Consider the following 15,912-nt stretch of genomic DNA (forward strand, 5'->3'; position numbering starts at 1 on the left):
AGAGAGACAGAGCATGAACGGGGGAGGGGCAGAGAGAGAGGGAGACACAGAATCGGAAACAGGCTCCAGGCTCCGAGCCATCAGCCCAGAGCCCGACGCGGGGCTCGAACTCACGGACCGCGAGATCGTGACCTGGCTGAAGTCGGACGCTTAACCGACTGCGCCACCCAGGCGCCCCTGTATTTTAAAATATATACTCATCATAGACAATTATTCTGTGTTCTTCTGTTTTTTTGGGTTTTTTTTAGATTTGTTTAATATATTGTGATTAAACTGTATTCATAACTTTGTATCCTGATTTTTTCACATACCCATTCTGACATAAGCATTTTTTATGTTACCACAGTTTTTAAGGGTTGCATATTTCACTGACTCCATGAACCAGCTCTTTATTTCTCTAGTGTTAGACAACTGTACTATTTTCAATTTATTTTGCTACAAATTATACACATTATGAAATTATGGTCCACAAGTTGTAAGATTTGCTTAACATTTTTTTTTTTTAAGATTTTTTTTAAAAACTATTTTTTTTAATCTATTTATTTTGAAAGACAGAGAGGGAGTGAGGTGAGGAGGGGCAGAGAGAGACAGAGATAGTGAATCCCAAGCAGGCTCTTGCACTGTCAGGGCAGAGCCTGATGCAGGGCTTGATCCCCCAAGCTGTGAGATCATGACCTGAGCTGGACGCTTAACTGACTGAACCACCCAGTCATCCTAAGATTTTATTTTTAAGTAACCTCTCCACCCAATGTGGGGCTGGAACTCACAACCCCGAGATCAAGAGTAACATGTTCTACCGAAAGAACCAGGCAGGTGCCCCAGCATTCTAAGCAAAATGTAATTATGAAAGTAAATAACAAAAGATCCTGACGTTGTAAAGTGATATGGTAAATCTCAAAGCCAAGTAGAAGTGTTGCAGGTTCTATTTTGGGGTTATCTGTTCTCATGAGAAATTGAGAGCTGACAGTGTGAGAGTACCAGTTATCTCCAGCTAGGAAAAAGGACTGCATTCGATACTCCATTCCCATTCCTCGCAGCCTTCATTCCTAATCTTTCATGGTAGAGGACGGGTAGAAACCCTTATGGAATAGCTGTGAGAAGTGGCAGGGGAGAGCTATCTCTCCCGCAATTCCTGTCTATCCTGGGTCCCAAAGAATGTGGCATTTTGTCAATGGCTACTCTGAAAACTGCGAGTATCTAGGACAAAGGCACTACTTGCAACTTTCCTTCTAAGAGAAGGATCTAAAGAACAAGTGCTTAAGGATAGAGTTTGAGTGTATTTAAGTAATGCAGGAATATTCATTTCTTCCTTCTGAATGTTTATTTAAACTGTATTATCTAAGTGTTTATTCCCATCCCGTGAGACAGAAATACTTACTTCGTTTCTCATTTCTTTTTTCTCAGTTTATACAGATAATACTCGAGTGAGCTCATTCCTGACCTAATGGCTAATTCATAGTAAGTGTTAATGTCGGAAGTCTTAATGCTTTCACATTTTTCTCAGTATCTCTTACCATTCTGATTTTCATGAGCCCACTTTTTAAAAACACCCAACATTTAAATTTTTCAAGTAACTTGGATATTTGGACTCCCTTGGAATACAAAGTTGCTACTTTTTAATTTAAGAAAAATAATGTTCCATTACTATGTTGTACATGAATTCTCAAAAATAGCAAAATCTGAAATTTTTTCCTAGAGACTGTCCTATTCCAACAGTGAATTTATCCAGGAATTGGACCTCCTACTATAAATATGCCTGAGTGACTTGTCAGACATCAGAAAGGCTCTTCTCCTACTTCTAAGTTAGTGGTCTCCGATTCCTGTGTTTTCTGAACACCAACGTCTGTGTTACAACTTCTTTTATCAGATGGCACTGCATCTCTACTGCATTTCTCCTCTTACTGTATAACCAGAAAATCAGTTCAGTGAAAGTAGATCCTGTTAACATTACTGGTTTATCTGGTATATTGGCCTGTTAAATACTGCTGATTACTTTATTACAGGTCAGATTTGATAACTGCCCTCAGCTGCCCCAGAAAACAGAGCTGAGATTAAGCAATTATTTGTCCGAAGTTTCATTGCTATAGCAACGCAGAAACACTTTAAGAGTCTGTAAGTCCGTCTTTTCGTTTGAAAATTGAAAAGAAAATCAGTGTCTTTCTGATTATACAGAGGAGCTCAAAAAATGTACACCAATCAATGGGGCACACTCACCACATTTACGCAATATCTTCTTCAACTGCGCATTCAAGAAAGTATTTGCACTTACATTCAAAGCATCCCACACAGCATCCAGCTCCACAGATGGTAATTACTCCCTTCCATCTTACCTTGATTTTGGCCTATTAGCCTGTCTTCTATCTGGGCCAGCGCTAAAGTAATTTGAGTTTCTACAAAGAATACAATGATTTTCATAAAGCTTTTCTGACAGGATCTGATTAACAGTGCCAATTTTCCGCACAGATTACAAACCCTTCTAATAACACCACATTATATCTCTTGATATATTTTATACAAAATATTTCCACAGATGAAAGAAAAATCAATAAAATGCACAGCCACAACATCACGGATAAGGTCTGGCAGTGATTTATGAACCTAAGACAAAGTTTTGTTTCTTAAACTAATCTGACCTATTAACACCATCATACTTTAAATGTATCTCATCGCTCTGAGGGGGAAAGAAAACATACTGCAAAATCGAATATACGTTGATAATTAGTTTCATCAAGCTAGTAAGAAATTGATTTTGATGATTAGAATCAGGGACCATCTTCTAAAAATCACACACTTCTTTTGACCATATTACAAATCTTTATGTCTTTGAAGGGGGAGAAGGGGTGTTATTGCTAATCTTACTACTAGTGGATTCTAGTAATACTTAAAGAAATATCTGAATTTCCCCCTCAAATAAATATAAGTGATCAGACTCAGACCAATCATTCCATAGGAAAAGTAAGACAACCGGGTGCTAAGAGAAAGCCTGACAACAGAATTTTTAACTGTAAAAATGGGGAGTCCAACAGAACTGTCTGCTGAAAATTTTCATCTCTTGGTCCAGTCTCCATATTCCAAGTCAAAACCCAGTACTTTTTCACATTTTCTGTAAAATGGATGGCCTTAGTTAAAAAACTCTTTTGTTTGGGGTGCCTGGGTGGCTCAGTTGGTTAAGTGTCCAACTTCAGCTTAAGTCTTGATCTCGCAGTTTGTGGGTTGGAGCCCCGAGTCAGCTCTGTGCTGGCAGCTCAGATCCTGGAGCCTGCTTTGGTTTCTGTGTCTCCCTCTCGCTCTGCCCCTCCCCCACTCGTGCTCTGTCTCTCAAAAATAAACGTTAAAAAAAAAGTCTTTTGTTCCCTGGTGCACATAGCTTTTCAGAAGAAAAGGAGTTTGCTTATCAAGAATGAATGTAGCTTCCCCAACACAAAGACAACTGTCTTCTCCATATCTCAATAATGTGTTAAGTGTCTTTTCTAACTTAAATAGCGTTCCCTTCAAATGAAGGGTCATACTCTACAGGCTCTTCCTTCTGAGACCTTTATGCCCCACAGCCTACAAAAGTCTTCTGGGCAGTGCCCCAACTTGGTTCTGGATACTCACAGGGCACCCACTTTCTTCTATAAGATGGTTTATAACCTTTCCTGCTGTCTAGCTAATGCAACTTTAAACTTTTCTATTCTTGTCCCGTTCTTTACCTTTGGCGGCAGAGAGAAGGTAAACTTTCACACAACCATTCACAAGTCCTGATCTCCCCACCCCCATTTCCTTCCACCTCATTCGTGTGATAACATCTTGATGGGAACACCTTACCTCACCTTTTGTCTCCGCTAGTCCATTTGCTTCCCTCCTGGGCTTCAAAGCTAGGCCAGGGCCATTGAGACCTGGCCAGTGGGCATTTTGTAACTGGCAGAGCCACCTGCACTTTCCGGAGTGTCCTTTCTCCCATCTGCCACCTGAACTCTCTTTCCTTAAAGTATTTACCTTCTACAAGTCCCATCTCACTCTGAAAGACGATGTACCAGCTACCCTATGCGCCCTTTGTCTGAGGTTTCCACACCTCACATCCTCGTCCACAAATCGTCAGTCCTCACACAGGTAGGGTCTGTTCGGCACGAGGCAGGGGAACCTAGGTTTCCGCGTCCGGTAAAGGGATGGGTCATGGCCGAGGTCCTTTCAGGACACAAAATTCTACAATTCTATGACCAAATCTGTAGGTCCTATTTCTGCGGTGGGGAGGACAAACTCCGGGGCGACCCCCGAACTCGGCGACCGCGGTGGCAGTTAGAACTGCCCCCTCCAGCCCAGGCTATGAGTAGCTCCGCCTCCGACCTCGGGCGCCGGGCCGCGGAGGCCCGGTCGACGCCCGCTGGCTGCCGCGCCATGCCCGCGCTCTCCTTCATCCTCACCCGCCGCCGCGGGCCCGCCTCTCACCTGGCATGCTGGCATCGCCCGTCCCGCGCTGTACCAGAGACCATGGGTCCGGACCGGTCTCGACCACCACCCGCCCGCCAAGAGGTAGGCTGGCGGGGACGCGCGGGCCCCGGAATCTAAAGCGCAGCCACCGGGAACGCGCCGCCTGGTTTCTAAGGAACCGGGAGCTCTGGAAAGGGAGGGGCGGGACGGCGAGTAGTCTGCGCATGCTCCTGGGGGGGGGGGGGGTGGGCCTGCGCTGGGAGGTGCCGTGATTGAGGGCTGCGCATGCGCGCATGCTCGCACTTTAGGGGCGGAGGTTAAGTGTCTTGGCTGAAGGGCTAGGTCTTTTATTTCCGGCGGTGGTGGCTGGTGGGCGAGTGTGTTACTGCGTCTACTTGTTTCGGGCCTCCGTCCAGCATCAAAAACAACCAGGTTCTGGGAACTGTGGTGGGCCTTGGTTGTTCTGGAATGAAGGAAGGTCTGGTGTTGGACACAACGACCTGTCGTTGCAAACGGTAGTTCTCTTGAACTCGCCGTACTTCCTGGCCTCCTGACTCCTACTAATGACTGTCTTTTCTGTTCTCTGGTTCCTGTTTTCTTTCCTTTCTCTTCCTTTGCGTGTTCTTCGGTTGTTACTTACATGTTAGTGGTCCTACAGTGACCTCAGTGCCCCTGATCTCTTTACTGGAGCCTGTGTCCTCCCAAGTCAATACCGTTTTGTAACAAGACTTCTCTTTAGTTCACCATATTGTCCGCTGGAGTAGTGAAACCTGTAAGCCTTACTGTAAAACAGGCTATGTTGGAAATTTAGGATTAGGGGTTGTTCCTACATGGGGAGCCCCTCCCCTGCTTTTCTGACTCCTGGTGAGTCTGGACCCCCACTCAGGTGGTATTAGGAAGGTGTCCCAGCCATGGTTCCAGACCAACCTGTGACAATAGAATATGTCAGTTGAGCTGAGGCAGTTATTCTCAGAACTGCTGACCAACCGGGTCCAACTGCTTTAGGAGACAGGACTTCCTGCCACTGCTGCCACCTTCCGAGCATGGAAGACTCCCAGAGTGATGAGAAATTGTAACCTCTAACCTCCCTCTTCTGATAGGGTTTTATCCCCTTAATCTTTTCCCCTGGATTCTGAACAGCCATGCAGAATCAAAATGTGCTTGTGTTTGTGCTTGATATTTCTGTTTCTGTCCCAAGATTCACCCTAGAACAGGGTTTCTCAACAGTGGCACTGTTGACATTTTGAGCCTGATAATTCTTTGTTGTTGGGAGCTGTCTATGCATTGTAGGATGTTTATAGCATCCCTGGCCTCAACCCAGTAGATGCCACTAGCCTAGCACTCCACCCAAGTTGTGACTACCAACAATATCTCCAGTCACTGCCAAGTGTTCCCTGTAGGGGTAGGGGTGGGGGTGGGTGGATAAAATCACTCCCTGTGGAGAACCACTGGAGAGAAATTAATCTACTCTGGCTTTATGGAACCAGGACTTTTGTTCTTAATCTAACATTCCATTGTCCCTCCACAGTAACTTTTCCCTAAGAGAGTTCTGTCAAGTAATAGTCTTATAAAATAACCGAGTGAAGCACGCATGTACTGTATCTATCCCTCTCTGTCAAGCCTGCCCTATATGTGCTATAATCCCCTACCTCCGTGGGGTAGGATTAATCACATTTTAAGGGTGGGGAAACTGAAGCTGAGAAAGGTTAATTTTCCAGAGTTAGTAAACAGAACTAGGATTTGGAGTATGAGTGCTTTCTCCTCAAACTGCCTGGAAGCTAATTCAATAACCCTCAGAAGAGCTCTGACTACCCAGTGTTTGGGATTAGTGTATTTGGAGTCCATTAAAATCTTACCCTGTGGACAGGAGGACCTGTGGCCACCTTTTGGAAGCTGAATTTGCTCCTTGTTTGTCTTAGATGAAAGCTGTCTGGGGGGAGAAAGCTGAAGCCTAAGTTCCTATCCTCTTTGGGCTCTCGCAAACACCTGAAGTCTTGAAGGTTCCTGAAGGGTACCAGGGGCCTGGCAACCTAAGAGGTGGGCTGAGAAGGGGCCAAACTGTCAAAACAGACTGTGCCACACAAAGGGTACAAACCCCAATAAGACTCAAAACAGAGACTAGACACTCGTGACTGCTCATGGATGTATATTTTAATAAAAATAATTCTGTCAAAATACAACAGGAGTTTTTTCATTTCTCAAGTACAATTTAATAGGATGTTTTGTGTTAGAATTCTCTCTAAACCCTCCCACAAGTTTCATGCTAATGCCAAGTATCAACTCGCAAGGACAAAGGCAGAACCAGTGTGCACAATGTGGAGGACATCTGTTTCAGCTGTAGTTACTAATGGAGGAAAACCCTATGCAAAGAGGTGGCACCTGAGGCAGCCAGAGTCCATGAACTGGCCACAGGTCCGGTGCACGGGACTGGCAGTCAAGTGGGGGCTCTGCTGCCTGGCTGCCACATGCATGCATACCTGAGTTGTGAGCAACCAAAGGAACTTTCAGCGCTGACAGTTCTCTGCCTCATCTTCTTTGTGCTTGCTTAAGGGGTAGGAAGGTGCTGGGTGGCTGGGCAGTCCCCACTTCCCCATCTCTTAGTGTCCCTGTTCTGGCAGCCTACCCCCCAGCCACAGACCCATGTGGGTGAGGATCAGAGGTTCTGGCTTTCTTTGCATCATCTGCCAGTGTCCGCTCTGGAAGGTAACATCTGGTGGCACAAGGGGAAAAGGTAAACAGGGAAGGCTGCTCCCCCAGGGCTGGATGACCCAACAGAGCCAGGTCTTCTTCCTGTCCTCTTGGGTCAGGTCCAGCCCTTCACTGGGGCTCCTCCCAGGTGCCTTCCCCACTGTTGGCTCCCAGACAACAGGCTGGTAGGACTGGGTGTGCATAAGGGGCTCCTCTGGCTGGCAGGCAGCCCTGGACTATCAGCAAGATAGTGGACTCAAGCAGCTTGGTTTTGATCCTCTCCATGGCTTGTGGGGCAAAGGCTTATGTCCCAAAGGTAAGCTGTCCAATTGGGACAGAGAGCCCCTCTGGAGAGGAACAGAGTAAACAACTTGGACTCAGCTGAAACAGAGAGATAAGGCACAGAAAATGGGGAGATGGCCATGGGAACTGAGCGCGAGCCAGGTGGACACTCAACCCCAAGCAGCACACAGCTGTCCTGGGCCCTCTTGGGCCCTCTCTCAGCTGCTCCACAATTCAAGCCCAGCCACCCATCCCCATCCCTGACACACCCCTGAAGATACCAGCTGCTTAGACACTGCTGGGGGCCTCACCAGCCTAAGCCTTTCACTCACCATTTGGCTTCAAGACTAAACAGTGTCGTACAGCCCATGGGGATGAGGTTAGTCCCAGCTCTGCCACTAACCTGCTCTGTGACTTTGGCTAAGTCATTTAATCTCCCAGGCCTGTTTCCTTATTAAATGAGAGGACTGATGGAGTAGATGGTCTCTGAACCCCATTCCAGCTAAAAAAAGCCTCTGGTTTTAATGCCCAATCCTGCTCAGCTCTGATCATTTTAACACCTTGATGTTTTTAACCTCTGCATTTGGGAGCTAGCCATCCCCAGCCTCGCACAGGATGAGTTTTCCTTTACAGACATGACAACACCTCTCCAACAGGCCATGGTCTGTGGGGTGACAGCCAAGGCCCTGGTGGGGACCAAGAAAAAGCAGCAGCTTATAGGATCATGCCCCAAGGCAGAACTCGGGGAAAGCACAGGGCCAGGGCCCTTACACCAATCACAAGCAGTTGGTCCAACTGAGTCACATTTCTTGTCCAGCTATGGGCGTGACAGGCAATGAATCTCAGGCTGTACCAACCATCCCTATGTCTGCTGCCAGAGAACAGGAGCTTATCTAGCCCTTTCCCAGGCAGGGACTCAAAGTTCAATTTCTGGCCTTGCCCCTTGGCAAGGGCTACCTGTGCACTCCCTCTCACTATGAAGCAGGTAGGGAAAGCCCAGACCCTCCTGGTGCTCCTCTGGGTAGGCCTCCTCCTTTTCTTCCTCCTGGGCAGTCAGTCCTCTCCACTGATGGCTTGCTCAAGTCCCAACAGTCATCTCAGCCCTTCCTCTCCTGATTCCCTGATGGCAGTACCGGGACTGTTTCTACCCCATCAGCTATGAAGATCCATCTGAAACGGCTGGTGGGACATTTGTAGAGCCCATGAGGTCCCTTCCTCTGGCCAACAAATACTCATAATAGTCTTTTCTAAGAGTGGCTGGGACCAAGCTGCAGGGAGCTGCCTGGCACAGCTGCAGTGAAGCCTGGCTTAGTAGGTCAAGAGTTCCATCCACTCCAGCAACTGGTGGCCCAAGTATCTGCCTCCACAAGGTCCTAGCTTCACAACAGAAAGCATGGATTCATCAGAGCTGTGCAGAGATGGTGAAGATCCAGGCAGAAAGAAGGCAGTCCCTGTACTCAAGGGCCTCTGTCCTGGAATGGAGACATCCTCCCCGCAGCCTGACACACAGCAGCTCTCGAGTCAAAGGCAGGTAGTTTCCAGGCAATCAATTTAGAGTAAATGAATTATTTGGCCATCTTAACAAGGGAAAACAGGATGCTGAGTGGGGGGAGAAAGGGAGGGGCAAGGTAGGCAGTGAGAGGCAGGGTAGAACGGTAGATAGCGTGCTGGCCAAGGACCCTCTACTCCCTTGCTTTGCTGTGTGGCCCTGGGCCAACCAACTCATTCCTTCTCTGAAGCCTCAGCCCTATAGTTGTCCACCCAGCCCGACTCTCAGGGGCCTAGGGACCCACACCTTTCGGATGCTGCAAACCAGCTTAGCCTGACCTGCCCACTAAGTGGCCCCCCCCAAAGCCTACTGGGCTTCCAGGAGCTGCAGCTGGGCCTGTGGCTCAACAAAGGGGAAGCCTGAAATAAACAAATCACTTGGCTGAGGTGACAGAGATGATTCTTTTTTAATGAGTTGGTCTCAAATAAAAACATATGGTGTCCGGACAGCCTCACCCAAGAGGTGCTGGATCACTAACACTACGATAAATACTGTGTCTTTTTTTAATATATATATTTATATATATAATCTCATTTTTTTTTTTTTTACTTATGAAAATAGTAAGCTATCACCAACTTGGATAGGCTTCATCACTAAATGAGCAGAAACCAGCTCAGCACAAGCTCTCCAGAGATAAATACTGGTGGCTCAGTCAGGAGGAAAAAAACAAAAAGATTTAAAAAACCCCAACCCCTCCTCAAAACAAAACCCCCCTTTCAAACTAGAAGGCGCTACATGAGAGTAACCAGCCAATACTGTGTCAGAGGCCGCTGCACGTGAAGACAGAGACTGAGGGCTGGCGGGGGGGGGGGGGGGAGGAAGGGGGGAAGGAAGAAAGGGAAGAGAAGAAAGAGAAGAAAGGAAAGAGAAGAGAAAACAAGAAAAGAAAAGAGAAGAGAGAAGAAAAGAAAAGAGAAAAGAAAAGAGAAAAGAAAAGAAAAGAAAAGAAAAGAGAAAAGAAAAGAAAAGAAAACAGAGTTGGGGAGGCCAGGCAGGAGGAATGGACTCTGCCCATGGCTTCCAGGTCCCTGCGCCAGATGCCTACGGAGGGCAGGGCTGCTCCAGCCCTGGGGCTGAGGAAGGGCCAGGTGGGGCCAGCCAGCGTGGTCAGCTAGTGCAAGTAGTCGTCGACTCTGGCAAAGGAGCAAGATCCCAGGCCCGCTCTGGCCATGAGCCGTAGACATTCAGATGCCTGACCCAGGGCGAGCATCAGAGGGGGCTGCTTTGGCAGGTTCTGAGACTCTGTGAAGGAGAGACAGGCCTGGTAAATGCTCTGCCCAGGAACTGGGCTCAGGTCAAATTTCCCTTGGAAGCACAAAGTGGGGTCAGTGGACAGAATCGCTTAGAACATGGTGTTCACATATCTGTGTGAGTATGTCCCAGCCACCAGCGCATGGCTATGCAGCCATGCTAGGAACCTGAGGACCTTAACTTTCTTTAGAGCAATGTGTGGGCCCAGGCCTATAGACACAGGCCAGAGTCTATCATGATCTAGCCAGCCAATTCAGCTGGGCAGAGAGAGGTCAAGATTTAAGTTCAGCCATGGAAGCCCGAGTCCTGTGGGCTACCAGAGAGTGCCTGGGCAGAGCACACTGCCCTAATTTGGACAAATACCAGCAATCCCCAGGGAGAGAGGGAGGAGCCACCCTAGGCATTCATGGACCAGCTTCTGTTTTTGTTAGAGCTGCTTACCTAAAATGGCGCTGTTGAGGGCAGCACACACAGGCTCCCTCTGGATGGGGTCAAGCTGCTGGCCAACTGGGCAGCTCCAGGGATCTGAGTACGCCAGCAGGCTAAATGCATCCTAAGGGACAGGACATTCTTGAGAGGACTGTGGCACACGCCACACACATACACACCTCCATGACTCCAGGGGCATACAGAGCCCTACATGGTGCCCTGTGAGCATAGGGTCAGAAAGCACTGTGCCTTCCCCAGAGCCTAGAGAGAGTAGCATATGCCCCCGAAGTCCTGCTTCCCATTGTGGACTTCACTAGAACCCGCTCTGTCCTGCTGCTGCTGCCCCCACAGCCCTCCCAGAGTCACCCTGCTCCCTCCCCCACAATGGAGGCCTGCTCTGTATGAAGGTCAGGTTGTTCTATACCTGCAGCATCTCCGTGTGAGCCAAATTCTTGCCATACTCCCGGCCCAGCTGCTCACTCAGTGCTTGCAACTCGCGACCAAACAGGATAATCCTTTCTGTGGCAGCCTGGTTGCCCCCACAGAGCTGCCGCCGAGGATGCCCATCATCTGCACCCAGAGCCCAGCAGAGAACAAATCAGGAAGAGTAAGGAGAGAAGGGGAGAACTGGGGTGGGGACCCCAAAAGAACATGGCGAGAAGGACCTTGGGGAGACTGCCAGAGGCAAGTTAGGGCTGGGAGGAACAGGTGGATCATCTGTAGCTAAGGTGCTTTTAGTCCACCAAGCACATTGTCTAGGGGTCTGGACTTAGAACCTTTCCCTTCTCCCACCCTCTACAGATGCACGGGTGTTCATAAGAGTGCCCACCCTCACCAACTGCCTCTAGCCTCAGACACAGGGGCCCTGATCTTGGCAGCAGGGCAGGGGCTTTCCTGTTTCAACCACCCGTTCATGATCGGCTAAGGCGGCAGTGGACCAGGTCTGGTTAGAGTTTCTCAGGCTGTCAAAGCCTGCCCTTCCCAATCCCTTCCTAGGGGACAGAAGACATCTGGATAGAGCCATTACCACCCACGGATCACCATGCTGAGCCATCATTCTTACCCATGCTGGACTCATCTGTCTGCAGGTCCTCATGCTTGTAGGCGCCATTGACAATGTGTGTGGACACACTCTCCAGCACACCATTGGGGTAATGCTCTGCTTCCATCTCCATCTCACTGTCACTGTGGAGAAGGGTTGAGGTGGGAGTTGGCCAGAGGGATGTGGCTGGAGCAACCTGGTTGGGCTTCCATTCAGGCTTTAGCCACAGATTGCTGTGGGTAAACCAAAGGACCCTAGGAGCATGAAAGGCTTCCCAGGCTCCAACACTCGGACCCTAGTGTGACACCAGCTATCCCCAGAGGCCTCTCATCTGATTCTCACTCTTGTCTCAATGCTGCCTCTGCGGCTCTCCCCTTCCTGGACTTCCTCTGAGTTGGTGCACCCCTTCTACACATTCCTCCCCTACCCCCCAGTGACCAGAGACCCCTGATAAGAATCTCTAGGTGTCACACCCAGGTCAAACCTGAGGCATGCCTGGGGGCTGCTGAAAGTCACCTGTAGTCTATAGCCTAATACCTCTGCTGCCCAACCTATCTGACCTCAAGCCCCACCCAGCAAAAGGTTCTTTAGTGTAGACCCTAGGGGTTCTGCCAGGTCTGCTCCCAGGAGACCACATTCTCAGCCTGGCAGTACCAGTGCCTCTGGAAAAAGTCAGGGCCAAGGAAAGTGGCAGCTGGATCATGGGTAGGGCCAGAAGCTGGAGCCAATGCCTGGTCTCGCAGGTCAGCAGCTACTACTCCAGGCACAGACTTGGGATGGAGGTGGGGGTGAAAGACAGGGGGTGGCACTTAAAGGACAGGCTGCAGTAAGCCCAGCTGGTGCAGAGCAGAAAGCAGGAGGAAGAAGCAGAGCAGGACAGGCACCTGGTCTCCTGGTTACTGGTGCTGCTGTGGGGCTGGGACTTGGTGGAATCTGTTGAGTTGGACTCGGAGTAATTGACGGAGGATGGGGATGAGGAAGACGAGGAGGATGAGGAGGAGGAGGAGGAGCTGGGTGCAGGGTATTTACTGTGGTTCTGTTTGCTCTTCGTGGATGCGACGCCATTGCTGCAGCTGGGACTGTCTGCTCCTAGAAACCAGAGGGTAGTCAGAAGAAGAGGGGCAGTTTGCCATCAAATGGGGTCTCAGGAATAACCACAGTGGTCCCATTTCCCTTCCCCCAAATCCAGCAGCGAGCCCTGAGCCCAGCCCAGGGAAGGGCATATGGGTGGCCTTTCTTCTCCACACCAGTTCTTCCCCGAGCCCTCTGGAGAGTGGCTGACCTGTGTTGTGCATGTGGGAACTACTAGGGCCGTGTCGGGGGCTGAGGCTGGGGGAGCCAGGGTAGCTGTCCTGGGACTTGGGGCTTCGGGAGCTCAAGCTGCGGACCTCACTGTCAGTCCCATTCACCATCTCCACAAATTGTCGGCACCTGCAGAGGGAGCAGAGCGGCAATGCTCTGGGCTTGGTCTGGGCTATATGTTCCGACCACCAGCTGGGAGGGGCTGGACTATGGGGCAGCTGGTGGTGCCCAAAACTTACTTGAGCATGAAGAGCAGGTTAGGGTTATGCTCCAGCAGTCCTGGATAGAAGCGTTGCGTGGTCTCAATGGCCTCACCCACACGGCCCTCCAGCACCAGCTTCTGGATCTCTGCAGAGAGCAAAAGCATGGCAGTGAGTGAGGGGCTGTAGAGGTCCTTCATAATCACATGCCTACAATACTACCAGCTCTGAGCATGGACTAGCCAATGGTCAGGTGGGCCAGCTCAGAGTAGCATGATGGTTGAGATGCTCACAGAAGAGGCTGAAGAAAGAAACTGGCCTCCCAGCCCCAAAATAGACCCTGGTTTCTGTCAAGTGTCGGGAGTCTTCAAATAACAGGGGAAAACAAGTGGGACTCAGTGCAGAGGCAGGAGAGCAAATTTGGAGGCTTGCTCCTGTGGAGGTCAGTTCGCCAGGGACCTGGGCATGGGGAGGGGCTCTGGCTGTGGGAACATGATCTGGGGTTGGGCACCCAGGCAGCTTGGTGGCCCTAGGGGCTCCTCTTCAGATAGATTTCTCTCCTGTCAGGCTTCACAGGGGGGTGGCAAAGGGAGCACAATGGTTTCTGGGCCAGGACCCAAGTCTTGGCAGTCTTCAGGGGCTGCAGAATGCTCCCTGCTGGGGAGAGGAGGTCATCCTCCTCACACTGGCATCTCTGACGTTGACACCTTTCAGGCCATCAGCATCTTGCTCTTGCTCTGGGGCCTGGTGCATCTTGCTGGGAGCGACTTCTGGGTCTGAGGCTCTCATTCGTAGATCCCAAGTCTGGGATCCCTTTCCGTCTGTCTGGCTGGGCGTAGCTTCTCTGGGAGACACAGACACATGCACATACACAGAGACGACAGGCTCAGAGAGACGCAAGCAGGCACACACAGACACACATCCACACACACCCATTCTCCCTCACTCTCCTCTCCTCTTCCTATCTCCTTACTGGGCTCTGTTTCCTCTTTCCCAACACCCTCCTTCCACAAAAGAGCCCCAAACACACAGTATGCAGGCCAGTATGTACACTGGGAAAGTTTCCTTTGACTCCTTCCTTTGGTTGTCTGCAAAAGGCAGGACCAGAGGTGGGAGCAGAGAGAAGTGCCACCACAGCAGCCACTGAGAACCAGCCTTCACCCTGTCTGACTACTTCAGTCCTCTTTCTGGCCGGGAACAAGCAGAACTACTAAAGCTGAGTAAATGGGAAAGGCAGGACATTGGTCTGGTAAGATGCAAACACACTCTTCCAAAAGACCATGAACAGGAGGCTGAGTAGAGGCCAGGATTTGGGGGAAGGAAACAAGCATGGAGGAGTGGGATCCAGCCATGCCAGGCCCCAGCCTGTGCCGGGCCATCAGAGTGTGTAGTGAAGAGGCTGCACTGAGACATTCATTCCCATGCTGCTGGGCTGGGGCTGTGGGCTAGTCTCCTGGTGGTAAGGACCAGAGCTGAATGGACTCCTGACAGGTTACCCAAGGCTGGCATGAGCCAGACAGCAGAGTTAGGGATAGGTGAGGGAGGGAGGGAGGGAGGGAGGGAGAGAGGAAAGGAGAATCAACCTTACTTTGTCTGTTCTTTATGGATGCTTGTTCTTCCTGAATCGGGGTTTCAGTCATTCGGGCAAAAGCTGTGGCCGTGGCACAATACCCATGATGCACCAGGTAAGATGAGACCATGCTAGAAGAAAGGAAATGCTCAAGGTGACACTTTAGAACTGCATTTCTCACTGACCACCTGAAGGGACAAACTATCTCCCTGTCTGGGCTCCCTTACACACATCATGGAGGTCCAACCTCCACAGAATAAGAATAAAGAGGCTGACACAAAATGAAAACTTCCCCCAGTGCTCATGCAGTCAGGCTGGAGAAGGGCTGGTCACCAGAGCTGTCCTGGTAGCTTGGAGGAGGGGATGCAGTTTCTCTGCAATATGCTGCCCACAAGTGGGCAAATATGATAACAAAAATACACACACAGGCACATACCATCTCCTTACAGAAACAGGTGCCTCCTGTGAACTGCAGCAAGCCCAGAGCTGGCTGATAGGCTCTCTGAGGGCTTCCTGGAATGGCAGCTGGCCAATCAGCCCGGGAGCTGCCCAGACAGAGACGATGTGTGCCATGTGCGTACCCTCTGTAGACACAGAAACTCCTCTGCAGGCTACCCCATGTGCCCAGCATAAGCACTGCAGCTCACCCAGTGAACTTAGCCCTCAGGAGTGCTGGCTCTAGCGGGTGATGGGAAGCTAACCCATGACCCAAATTATTCCACAATATGCCACAAGTCAGGGGCTCAGGAAGCCAAGATATAGGCATCAATGCAGCCAACAGGAACACAATTTTTGGGAAATGGCCTGGAGAAGCCCAACACCCAGTAGCCATTTAATCCCACCACAGCTGGCTGAGCGGTGGCACATGTGCGTATATGTGTATGCACACACGCAGAGCAGAAGGATGAGCCCTCACATCTGATGTGTACGGAAGTGAATACCTTGGTGTAAATATGTGTCTGATGTCCTTATTGTAACTGCCAAACACAAATGTGAAAGGCACAGAAGTTCAGGTGTGTGTCCCCTCATGTTTTAAAGGGTAAATGAGACGATACATATAAAGTGCCCAGCACAAAGTTAAGAAGTCAATGAAATAAACCTCCTAAATAATAATTATAATAACTATATTATTATTATTATTATTATTATTATAAACTCAAGAGCAAACATTTTTGACAAAACATGGTTC

General features: G+C 49.6%; 2 protein-coding genes across 14 annotated transcripts in view; both read right to left on the bottom strand.

Annotated features, from left to right (window-relative positions):
• Positions 1-5,640, bottom strand: part of GFOD2 (glucose-fructose oxidoreductase domain containing 2) — a 37,158-nt gene extending 31,518 nt beyond the window's left edge. For 2 of the 7 annotated variants that reach the window (XM_049622831.1, XM_049622835.1), the window contains exon 1: positions 4,429-5,640. In XM_049622831.1, the coding sequence (XP_049478788.1) occupies positions 4,429-4,705 (277 nt within the window). In that variant the 5' untranslated portion in view covers positions 4,706-5,640. Of the gene's footprint in view, positions 1-3,812; positions 4,405-4,428 lie in introns of those variants that run through there. The other 5 variants (XM_049622830.1, XM_049622829.1, XM_049622832.1 and 2 more) reach the window with 3 other exon arrangements.
• A 903-nt stretch (positions 5,641-6,543) lies between these two features.
• The window catches only part of RANBP10 (RAN binding protein 10), a 65,133-nt gene continuing 55,764 nt past the window's right edge, over positions 6,544-15,912 (bottom strand). For all 7 annotated transcript variants that reach the window (XM_049622822.1, XM_049622821.1, XM_049622825.1 and 4 more), the window contains 8 exons: positions 14,742-14,854; positions 13,193-13,301; positions 12,934-13,082; positions 12,536-12,740; positions 11,673-11,794; positions 11,034-11,179; positions 10,622-10,733; positions 6,544-10,171 (listed from right to left, as the gene is read on the bottom strand). In XM_049622822.1, coding sequence (XP_049478779.1) covers positions 10,041-10,171; positions 10,622-10,733; positions 11,034-11,179; positions 11,673-11,794; positions 12,536-12,740; positions 12,934-13,082; positions 13,193-13,301; positions 14,742-14,854 — 1,087 coding nt within the window. In that variant the 3' untranslated portion in view covers positions 6,544-10,040. The remainder of the gene's footprint in view (positions 10,172-10,621; positions 10,734-11,033; positions 11,180-11,672; positions 11,795-12,535; positions 12,741-12,933; positions 13,083-13,192; positions 13,302-14,741; positions 14,855-15,912) is intronic.

The sequence above is a fragment of the Panthera uncia genome (assembly GCF_023721935.1).
Source record: "Panthera uncia isolate 11264 chromosome E2 unlocalized genomic scaffold, Puncia_PCG_1.0 HiC_scaffold_20, whole genome shotgun sequence".
Classification (NCBI taxonomy): Eukaryota; Metazoa; Chordata; class Mammalia; order Carnivora; family Felidae; genus Panthera; species Panthera uncia.